The sequence below is a fragment of the Sinocyclocheilus grahami genome, unplaced genomic scaffold, assembly GCF_001515645.1.
Source record: "Sinocyclocheilus grahami isolate Dianchi unplaced genomic scaffold, SAMN03320097.WGS_v1.1 scaffold431.1, whole genome shotgun sequence".
NCBI classification, from domain to species: domain Eukaryota; kingdom Metazoa; phylum Chordata; class Actinopteri; order Cypriniformes; family Cyprinidae; genus Sinocyclocheilus; species Sinocyclocheilus grahami.
Window position 1 is genome coordinate 521,446 of NW_015505610.1, and position 11,776 is coordinate 533,221.

The following is an 11,776-nucleotide window of genomic DNA, read 5'->3' on the forward strand; positions in this document are numbered from 1 at the left end:
GGAATGCAAATCAGTGGGGACCAGCAACTGAAGGTGAACTATCCCTTTAATTCAAACTATTTGCTATAATGAACAGAATCTTTGGATTCTTGTCTTGGTTGCTTTTGTTTCTATCTCTTTTTTCATTTCTTGCCCTTTCTTTTCTAGCTAGAGAATACATTCTTCACTACAATCTCAAGATATATTCTCTCAGGAGAAGGTGCTAACGTAATTTTTACTGTAAATGACTATGGGGATATCACTGTCAATGCAAAGTTGGACCGGGAGAAGAAAAGTGTCTACAAACTTTCAGCTTCACTCATCAACATTACGAGTGGAAAACAGCTTGACAACGATGATACATTTGTAATAGTGGTTCTGGATATTAATGACAATAGCCCTGTTTTTCCACCTGACCTCTCTGGATCCATCAGCGAGTCTTCTAAAGCAGGTAACAGAGCAACATAAACATAGATCTTTTTCCATAGTGGCCATGATGTCCATATGTACAGCTTCACAAATAGAACTAAAGACTGATTATGTAGTAGAAATTGTATTTATTTATTGACACGTTATCTTTCTAGGATCAATAGTAATGACAGTAAATGCAACTGATGCTGATGATGGCAACACTCAAAATGGAAGGATTGAGTACAAACTGCTAAATGGGACAGACCTCTTCAACATCAACAATAAAGGCAAGCAATTATAAAGTTGGTGGTGAACTTTTTTTTTTTTTTAAATGAAGTCTCTTATGTTTGTATATCTCTTAAGTAACTTTTCTGTTGAAAATCTGATGGCAAAGCTGAATTTTCAGCAGTCATTCATTACTCTTTAGTGTCACTTGATCCTTCAGAAATCTTTTTAATATGCTGATTTGGTGCTCAATAATTTATTTTCTTCTTCTTCTTCTTTTATTTATTATTTATTTATTTAGGTAATATCATTACAATAAAAAGCAGTCTTGACCGTGAGAAACAGAGTCAGTATATAATTACTATACAAGCCAAAGACATGCCAGGAATTAAGAGTGGGAATTCTGCTACTACAATTGTGACCATTAACATTAACGATGAAAATGACAACATTGCCACCTTCAAGAAAGGTAAGATGACTGTAAAAAAATGTACTAAATATTTTGCAAAGACGCACTGCATGCTAGACTACTAGACTACTTTTAAAGTCAACGTCAACAGAATGTCTTATTCACCTGCAGAAAAATACCATTTTAATGTAAAAGAAGACAGCAAACTGGGATATGAAATTGGTGTATTAGGAGTGGAGGACAAAGATGAGATACAAAACAAAGATCCAACATTTACTATGCAACATGAATTTGATGAAGTCTTTGACATTAAACTAAATAATGAGAAAGATGGAATTCTTAGCCTCAAAGTGGTAAGCATTTCAAGCTTCAATACTAAACAAGATACTAGCCAACTTGAATATTTAAGACTGAGCAATACTGTTCAAGATTTCAATTAAAGCTTACATTTCCACTCTTTAATTATTATTGTTTTGCTCTTTTTTTTCTCTCTTTTCACTCACAGCCACTCGATTATGAAACGAAAAATATGCACATATTTAATGTAAATGTGGACGAGCACACAGTGTCTAAATCACCAGATAACCAAGGACCCAACCTGCAGAAGAGAGCCCAAGTTTTCATCAGTGTAATTGATGTTGACGAACCACCTGTTTTCAGCCAAACTGAATTCAACTTCAGCATCTACGAAGGCCAATTCAAGAGTCCAATCATTGGAGCTGTTTCAGCAAAGGATCCAGATAAAACTGGTTACAAAATACGGTACCTGTATTTTCATTCATGTATCAATAAAAAAAAGGCCTTCTGTGTTCTGCTGTACTGTCATAAAAGTTACAGAGTAAACAGATGAAAATGGTTAAATCTAATGTTGACGTGTGATTACTCTAGGTACTCTATTGAAGATGCAAACTGTCCTGTAGCTGTGGATCCTGTACAAGGACATCTGTCCTTAAAGAGACAACTGGACAGAGAGCAAGAATCCTTGCACACATTCCAGGTTACAGCACATGAGGATGTACCAAATGGTAAGATATAAAAAAGCTTTCACAACTTATCCATTTACACCACCAGTCAAAAGTCTGGACACAACATCATATTTTTTTTTCTTACTTTTTACACATTTTGGAAAAATAGTGAAGTCATAAAAACTGTGAAATAAAATAAATGTATACATGATGTGGATGTGAATTATGTGAATAATTTTTCAGGGAATAAGTAGTGTTTTTTATATATTAAAATTATTAAATGTTTAATTTAATTCATCCATATGCAAAATTTATATTTATGATAACAATTTAAGCATAAGCCTTTAAATAAAAATGTATTTACCGCTATGAGGAACATTAATTCACTTAAAGGGATAGTTCATCCAAAAATGAAAATTCTATCATTAATTACTCTCCCTCATGTCGTTCCAAATCTGCAAGACCTTTGTTCATCTTCGGAACACAAATTAAGATATTTTTGGTGAAATCTGAGAGCTTTCTGACCCTGCATAGACAGCAACGCAACTGAAATGTTCCCAGGCCCAGAAACGTAGCAAGGACATTTTTAAAATAGTCCATGTGACATCAGTGGTTCAACCGTAATGTTATGAAGCTACGAGAATACATTTTGTGCATAAAGAAAACAAAAATTATGACTTTATTCAACAATTTCTTCTCTTCTGTGTCAGTCTTCGCCACGCATTAATGAGAGTATCACGATGCATGCATGTGTATTCCTCTCCCAGATGGCAATCAACCATTGAAACAATGTTAATCAATGTTGATGCGTTAATGCTAACTGTATTGAATTAATGTTACAAAGCGATGTTGGTTCAATATCACTTTTGCACCTGCAATTAATGTTGAAACAAGATTTAGATTTCAACAGAAAATCAATGAAAATGTCACTGAATCAATGTTATGAAATTATGTTGGTTCAACATCACTTTTGCACCCACAATTAATGTTGAAACAATGGTGAGATTTAAAAAAAATAAATAAAAAATCCATTGAATAAACGTTACACTACACTCTGAAAACGCTGGGTTGTTTCTACCCAACTTTGGGTCAAATATGGACTAACCCAACCATTGGGTTAAATTTTTACATTACATTTTTAACCCAAAAGTTGGGTTAGTCCATATTTGACCCAAAGTTGGGTTGAAACAACCCAGATTATAGTGTATGATTGATTCTACATCACTGTTGCTGAATCAAGATTGAAAAGAACAAAAATAATCAATGATAATATTGTTAAATCAAAGTTACTCTAGGATTGATTCCACATCACCGATTATCAAATAATAAATGATAATGTCAGTGAATCAATGTTACACTATGATGTTGATTCTACATCAATGCTGAGTCAATATTGAAATTAACAAATAATTACTATTGGTAATATAATTTGATCAATTTTAATGTTATGTTGGTTCTAAATCCCTTTTGCTGAAAATTTGAAATTACAACTGAAATGTCACCATAAAATACCGTTGCCATCTGATGTACCAAGTTAATGTTGAAACATTCATATTTCTGACCACTTCAAAATTTTGGGGAAAAACTTTTCAAACATAAATGACACATTTCCAGCAGTTGAGTCAGTTTATTTTATTTGACAGTTTAACACAATCAATGACAACAAGACAGAAAATCAAAATCTAAAAGACACAATTTTAATTTTTGGTTAACTTTTTAAAAAAAAAATCATAGTCAGTTCTGATTAAGTATATGGACTGCTCTTTGTATAATTTTCTCTTTTTTTCTCCCTCTTTATTGTCTATTTTAGATTGAGATCCGTGATACGAAGGATCCTCGATTCGGTGTCCAGCGGTTTCCGTGAGGAGACAGCATCCTCCCTCCTTTATCTTCCCCTCCATCCTTCTCTCCTTGTCCTCAGGCCTGTGTCTCTAAACTCAGTCAGGATGCTGCTAGTTCAGCTCTTTGTAATATAGAAAAAGACTGGAATACACTTCAAGAAGAGAAAGAATTTAAAAAAAAACCAAGTTAAAAAAAACAAAAAAAAAAAAAAAAAAAAAAAAAAAATAAAAAAAAAAAAAAAAAAAAAAAGTGCAACCAAAAGGACAAAAGCATTTGTCAGTTCAGCAAGTCAATTCAGTTGTCAGTGTCACATTCAAGAATGTTAACATGCTAAACACATATTAACTTTTTTTAAACTGCTCACAACACAAAAAAATCTATGTACATTTGATATATTTATCTAAAATCTATTAACGCTTCAATATCAAATGGAAGCACTATGGCAAGGTGTCCAATCTTTTGACCCAAGTTTATCTTAAACACACCTGAACCAGCTAATCAAGATCATTAGGATCAATTAAAACTTCCAGTCAGGTGTGTTGGAACTAAACGCTACAGGAAAAGGAATTAACTCCTCTGAATTATGACCATTGCATAAATCTAATTTTCTATGAAACTACAACATTAAAGCCTGGTAAGCCACAGTCCTGCAGCGTTTTGTTCCATCTTTGATAAAAACTCACCTGCCTGTAGCTTTCTAGTAATTTTGATTAGCTGGTTCAGGTGTGTTTGATTAGGGTTGGAGTTGATCTCTGCAAGACTTTGATTCTCCAGAACCGACGTTGGCCACCACTGCATTAAAGTTTCTCTTGCAGAATCAAGAGCTTAGTTTTTGTTTTTTGTTTGTTTTTCCAATGAAAATTTATTTAAAGCTGCAAATTCACCTACAACAGGCTAAACTGAATAAAGATCAGTTACATTCCTCACATTTAATACAGATTCTGGAATATGAATGATTATGCAGGGTCAGAAAGCTCTCGGATTTCATCAAAAATATCTTAATTTGTGTTCCAAAGATCCAAGGTCTTACGAATTTGGAACGACATGAGGGTGAGTAATTAATGACAGAATTTTAATTTTTTGGGAGGGGTGAATTGTCCCTTTAAGTGTGTCTAAACATATGTGTGTTTTCAAAATATGAATGATTTTGGGCTATTGTGATGTCAGTTGTGATTTTCAGTCTTATTTATATTCTATATGGATCACAAGTTCACTGAATTAGCTCTGACTAAATTATCTGTTAATCAAAGATTCGGTTCAACAAATCCAACAGAATGTGACTTCTGGGAACTGTTTTGTTTTGCTTTTCTAATATGTTTATTTGAAAGAGTACTTTGATTTAATTAAAAGTGAATATTTTAGCAAAAATGTCTTTACATTTTTACATATTTACCCTAGCCAAGTAACAATAATATTCATAGACTAATCTTTTTTAATAGTAGTAGGTCACTGTCACTATTTGTAAATTTCAGTTTTTTCGTCTAAATCCTCAGGTCTAAAATCCTATGCGATGGTTAACCTGAAGGTTCTTGACATTAATGACAATGCACCAGAACTAACTAATGGGAGCTACGTGTATGTTTGTGAGCGTGATGAACCTGAAACAGTAAGGAGTTACTTGAATACATTTCACATTAACAAATTTATAATGATTTTCCTTTGGCTATATAGTCCCATAATCCTTCATTTATTACGCTCTTGCAGATCATTGGGACAGTGGGTGCCTACGACAAGGATGAAAATCCAGGCAGGTTCCGTTTCACCCTGGCAAAAAAGAGCTCAAACTTTTCCCTTCATGACAATCAAAGTGAGTTAATTCATCTTCACTAAAGTTGGTCCACAGTGTAGTTCTAACCAATTTCAATCAGTCACTCTACCATTATAAATATAGTATAATGTTTGTAAAGTTGAATTCAAAAGATGTGAGGTCATAAAAGATATGTTCTAGTGCAGGCACTGTTTCATGAGAGACATTAAGACTGCTTTATCCTTAGACCTCTGTCTACTCCAAAGCTAACTAACTGCTGCTCATTCCTAAAGTAATCAGGAATAAAAGGTGTAGGGCAAAACCCACTAAAATACTGTTAAATGCATTCGGTACAAGCTTTCTAAAAGCAGCATACATGCACAATGAATCTATGATCTGACACTCAATATTCTAAATGTGCCAGACTGAGGAGCATTTTCAGAACACTGTGGTTTCTTTCCTCACAGCTGTATAATGAACTAATATGACAGATTACTGTTTTAAACTGGCAGAAACAAGTAGAAAGGAAACCAAAGTAGCTTGATAAGGTGCACTGACTGGAACGAAGAAAAATTACTTGGAATTATTTTCTTTTTAATAACAAATTTAAATGATTTCAGAAGAATCATGTGACACTGAAGATTAAAAATTCAGCTTTGCTATCACAGGAATAAATTGCATTAGAAAGCAGTTATTTTAAATTGTAATTCTAATTGTAATTTCATAATGTTACTGTTTTTACTGTATTTTTTATATATAAATGCAGCCTTGGTGAGCATAAAGGACTTATTTCAAAAACATAAAAAATCCACAAACATGTTTTAATTATTCATGAGTGTAATCTATACATTTCATATACAATTACATTTATTTTATTTCTATGTATTCAAGTGACAACAGAATGTTGCTTTTTGCAACTGGCTTTCCCCAAAATGTGCTAGATGAGCATTTCAATTTAGGCCACACAAATGTCAAAGTGAAGATTTACTCTTCCTACTATTGTGTGAAATGGGATATTCTTAGGCCTGGTTGCATTGAATTGTCACAAGAATCTCTGGAACATTTCCCTCCAAGCATCAACATAAAACAAAAGCAGAGTCCAATGACAACAATAGCACTGCTGATAAAAAAAATTGTTAGCTTGCACCTGTGGCATACATAGTCAGTCATTTCTCCTGAATAACAGCAAAATGAACGACTGCATCTCTTCAATTATTAATATTTGTTGTAGATAACACTGCGAACATTAAGCTGAAGCAAGGCGGTTTCAGTACAGAGCGCTCAATGGAATATGTGCTGGAAATCGAAATCACTGACGGAGGTACACCAGAACAGAAGAGCATTAACCTCCTCCAGATTAAAGTGTGCACGTGCCAGACGGGACGACGGATTGAGTACTGCATGGCCTACGCCCAGACCGGAATGAGCGTCAGCGCCCTCTTAGCCATTCTTCTCTGCATCGTCACCATCCTGGGTACATTTATACGCATCACTTATCTCACTTGCTTTTCTTCTTTTTTTTACAAAGATATCCATGCAAGGCCAATGACACATTCCTTAGTTTTCCTTTTTTAAAAGAAATAAAACTAGGAACACATTTTTAAAAAGCATAATTTAATCAAGCCCAGCAAAACAGATTATGAAGGATTCATGACCTGACATGATGGTGGTTATATTTATGATACATATGAACATTTTAAATCCTGTCTTTGAGGAATGGCTTTCCTCCGTAATTTCCCAAGTGGAGATGCTGTTTATTTTATTCACATTCTTAGGATCCTTTAAGTGGTCTGGTTGTATAAATAACCCAGGGATGGAACTTTGTAAATATGAGCATGTAAGAGAGTCACTTAGCTCCATATTCTCTGTCATTGTCATTGTTAGTTAGTGTACTGTATATGAGATGTTGTCACTGTGAGAAAAAAGGTGCAAAAGCTGTCACTGTGGTGGTACCTTTTTAAAGCTACACTTTGTCTTATTTACCCCTAAAGGGTGCATATTAGTACCTTAAAGGTACATATTACCTAATATAGTACAAGTACATATTATTACATTTCAAAAAGGTACCACCTCAATGACAGACTTGTACTTTTTTTTCTGAAAGTGGGAGATTAAATTTTGCTTGCATCTCTACACCTTTTCCAAGTGATGACAATTAAGACAATGCATCTGCAGTCACACCAGGTCGCCGTGATTTTGCCAAGTAAGACATGTTCCTGGATCAACATCTTTTGTTGATCCTGGAACAACATAACTGTCCAAAAATATAGACTTAACCCAATCCCTAAACCTACACCTAACCCAATCCATAATTTTTTCCTAAAAACAGTGTGAAATGATAGCTGATTAACAAGGGTGTAGAAGCTCCTAACCCTGATTGTAAGCCTAAAACAGATATTTCCTGAAAAGTTATCCCTCAATTCTGATTGGTTGATAGGAATGTTGTTCCAGGATCAACAAGGATGTTGATCTAGGAACATGTTGTACTTGGTGAAATCACGGTCACCGTCACACCATCAGACAGACAAGAAGTGTTGAAGTATTCTGAAGTTCTCATACTCCCATGATAATAAGAGTCTTCCTTTTCAACACCAAGGCTATTTTGAAATTCCCATGGGTCCCACCTTGTTCTTTTCCACTTGTGTTGTCAGTCAACATTTATAATGAGTTTACATTACAGAAATAAACCAGGAAGCTGTTAAAATGATTATTAATGAAAGAAAGAATAATATTGGCTGTCTATTTCTTTAATTTTCTTAGTCATTGTCATCCTCATCGTGTTGCGAAGGCGCTTTCAAAAAGAAGTTTTGGTTACCAAGTCTTCTGGTGAGATCCACGAGCAGCTGGTGAGATATGACGAGGAAGGCGGTGGAGAAATGGACACAAACGGTTATGACGTTTCCATCCTGTCCTCTGCTTGTCACGACAGCGGCTTTCGGCCTGGCCCAGGGCCTTCGCTGTACGCCGTGGTGAAGAAACCCTCTGCTTGTAAGGGTGACATGGCCATGATGATCGAGGTGAAGAAGGATGAGGCCGACCATGACCGTGGTGGGATTCCCTATGATACTTTACACATCTATGGCTATGAGGGATCTGAATCCCTGGCCGGTTCCCTCAGCTCTTTGGACTCATCCTCCAGTGGGTCCAATCTGGACTACAACTTCTTGCATGAGTGGGGACCTCGTTTCAGGACCCTGGCTCAGCTCTATGGAGTTGATGGCTCGGACACTGATAGCTCCGACTGATCCTACTGAAGGCCAGGGTTATCAGGTAGTCATCGTCCTATCAGGACACATCAGCATGATCTAGTCTTCTCTGTCTTCTCTTCGTGGGATTTTTTTTCTAAGGGTCCCTTTAAGAAAGGGATTAACAAGTGCCAATACTTGTTTCCTTCATGCATTATGACATTATGATGAGCACTACTGTATTTGTATTTTCATAGAATAAGTGTGTGTTAGTAGAAAAACTTGCTTTGGTTTTTCAGACTGTTTTTTTTGTCCAGGTGGATTTTGTATAAAACAGCACTGGACACTGGTTGGACAAACTCTTCTTTTTAGGCTAGTTTAACAGCAAATCTGATCTAATTTTAACACAAACTATCTGTTCATTTTGTTGTTGTTTTTCTTTTCTTTGTGCAGATATTGTATTACTCAACCCAGTCTCTTGAGAAAATATAATTATTTTACATTTTGGCGACTTCGTAAGAAAATGTTACCCACCCCTAAAACTAAAAACATACAAATGGGATTATACAAATAATATGAATTTGCAACCAAACTTAAAAGTTAGAAGTAGCAATGAGATTGTGGTGTTCTTTTTGTTTTGTTTTTTTATCTGGGGATTTTTACAGGAATACAAGTGTTTTCTGGACTCATGGTCAGTGTAATTGCAGAGCCAGCATTGTTCAGCAGACTCTTCTCATCAGGAAAACTACTGCATTGCCATGGGAGCAACAGAGGAAATGGTGATAACTGTACTTTGAAAGAATTAAAGGCTACTCCAAGCTTATTTGACAGAAATCATCAGCACATCGATTGTTATGAGTAAAGCCCGAATCTCAAAGGTCGACTAATATAAGGCAATTGCAGACGTCTCAGGAAACATGCAGTGAGTTGTGTGCCTGTTGAAATGTGAGAAGTGGTCTGAATAACTGTATTAACATGTGAATCATAAGTGTGGCTATATATTTAACAGTGTCAAATAAGAAAAAAGTTTAACTGAACTTGTTAAATAATATTTTGATGATAGGTAGCAAGCCAGGCAGTGTCTTGACAATATTGTTCATCCTTCATTCGAGACTTAATAGACAAGTGGGTCTCCTTTTATTGAAAAATGTGTAAACCATCTTTATACCTTAAATATTTACCACTGTGCACAAACTCTACCCTATTTCCCCCATTAACCATGGGCACAATATGTGGAAGCCACCTTCTCCCTTTCCTGTAGAGAATTATACGCTAAGCACACTTCTCCCATCTCATTTAAAATGAGCAGCTCCGTCACTGAAATGTCAACTTCCTGTCTGTGTGAGCACAAGGAAACATACTTCCTGTTCCCTTATCTTTCAAGTGAAGGAACAGATTGAAATCGTTTTCCTGTTTTCTTGTCTTAAAGGGATAAAGAAAGAAAACTTAGGAGAGCAGGAAAATGTAAAGAACAACATACATCACGCTGTCTTGGTCACAAAGGCATTGTCCTTCAAGACAAACGTTGCTGCTTTTGAATTTTTTTGTTTGTTTTGTTTTTAACCATACAATTTAATTAGTCTGTTTTCATCTTTTTCTTAAATTATTTTAGGGAAATGTCTTATTATTCTAATGTGTCCAGCCACTAGAGTATGTAACTGTTGGGTAAAGACTATTACAGTAAATGAAAATCAGATAGACTGCACATCATCTCATGATGGAAATCATATTTCTCAAGTAAAACAGTGTTGAAGAACTGGAAACATAACTAAAATGGCCTTCGGTTAATATGTGATTGTTCATTATTGTTATCATATTACATACCTGTAGGTATGTATGTTTTGAATTAGTGGTTATTGACATTATGGCCAGTTTAAAGTATAGTGTGTTATATGAACATTTTTCTTAATGAACAAATGTGTCTGAGATTTGTTGGGAAGGTCCAGTAGATGTCAGTGTTGGGCAGTCAGACTAAACATTTCAGTGTGTGGCTCTAGTCTGTGTTAAGAGGGACAAAAATATGTGCCTTTCTATTGTTAAAAATATTATTTTTGTTTTCTCTTTTGAAACTGCTAATTTTGTATTTGAATAATAAACTTCATATTCCATAATAAAGTTTAACTGTCCTTAATTTAAAATAAATTGTAGAATAAAGTTTAATGACAATGTCAAATAATGACTCTTCTACTACTGAAGTGTGTGTGTGTGTGTGTGTGTGTGTGTGTGTGTGTGAAGGCAGAAGAACGTTTGTGTCTCGTTAAACCAATGTTGTCTGGGTAGCAGAGGGTGCTTTGAGGTGAAGTTCACAATGTCTGTTGTTTATCGCACAGACAAACAGATCACACAGATAGTGGCACATTAGCGGAAATTCCACAGTGATGTCAAGCCTAACACATCTGTAAGACACCCAGCTGGGACTTCCTGAGGCTTCAGACTTGGTCATTCACAGTATATACAAAGAAATGGCTTTCTTACAGTGAACACAGAGATAGTGCAATATAACAGAGGAAAAAATCATCAAATACATATTCATCTAAAGAAATCACACTCTTATATGTTTTGTCATCACCATTTTCTTGCATTACCCATGCTGTCTTGTATAACACCGTATTACCATCTTAAGTAGTACTTGCCTTATAGTTACACTACCATTCAATAGTTCTTTTTTGAAAGTCTTTTATGCTCACCAGGTCTGCATTTATTTGATCCAAAATACAGTAAAAACAGTAATGTTGTGAAATACTATTACAATTTAAAATAAGTTATTATAATTGTTTTTTAATTTAACACTTTTTTCACAAAAATTGGCAACACTTCAATAAAGTTTGATTAGTGTGTTGGATATTATTAACTAACAATGTGCAATATTTTACAGCATATCTTATTCTATGTTTAATGATGATTTATAAACATTTATATTATAAATATAAAATAATTTATACATATACAATCATTTAAATGTAATCTTTAATGCTCACCAACACATTTATTAGATTAAAAATACAGTAAAAAT

At 34.7% G+C, this 11,776-nt stretch overlaps 1 protein-coding gene across 2 annotated transcripts in view; it reads left to right on the forward strand.

Annotated features, from left to right (window-relative positions):
- The window catches only part of LOC107551739 (cadherin-5-like), a 14,151-nt gene extending 3,830 nt beyond the window's left edge, over nt 1–10,321 (forward strand). For both annotated transcript variants that reach the window (XM_016233462.1, XM_016233463.1), the window contains exons 3-12: nt 148–430; nt 564–677; nt 917–1,084; nt 1,196–1,377; nt 1,530–1,786; nt 1,913–2,049; nt 5,325–5,437; nt 5,536–5,638; nt 6,810–7,052; nt 8,339–10,321. In XM_016233462.1, the coding sequence (XP_016088948.1) occupies nt 148–430; nt 564–677; nt 917–1,084; nt 1,196–1,377; nt 1,530–1,786; nt 1,913–2,049; nt 5,325–5,437; nt 5,536–5,638; nt 6,810–7,052; nt 8,339–8,823 (2,085 nt within the window). In that variant the 3' untranslated portion in view covers nt 8,824–10,321. The remainder of the gene's footprint in view (nt 1–147; nt 431–563; nt 678–916; nt 1,085–1,195; nt 1,378–1,529; nt 1,787–1,912; nt 2,050–5,324; nt 5,438–5,535; nt 5,639–6,809; nt 7,053–8,338) is intronic.
- The last annotated feature ends 1,455 nt before the right edge of the window (nt 10,322–11,776 follow it).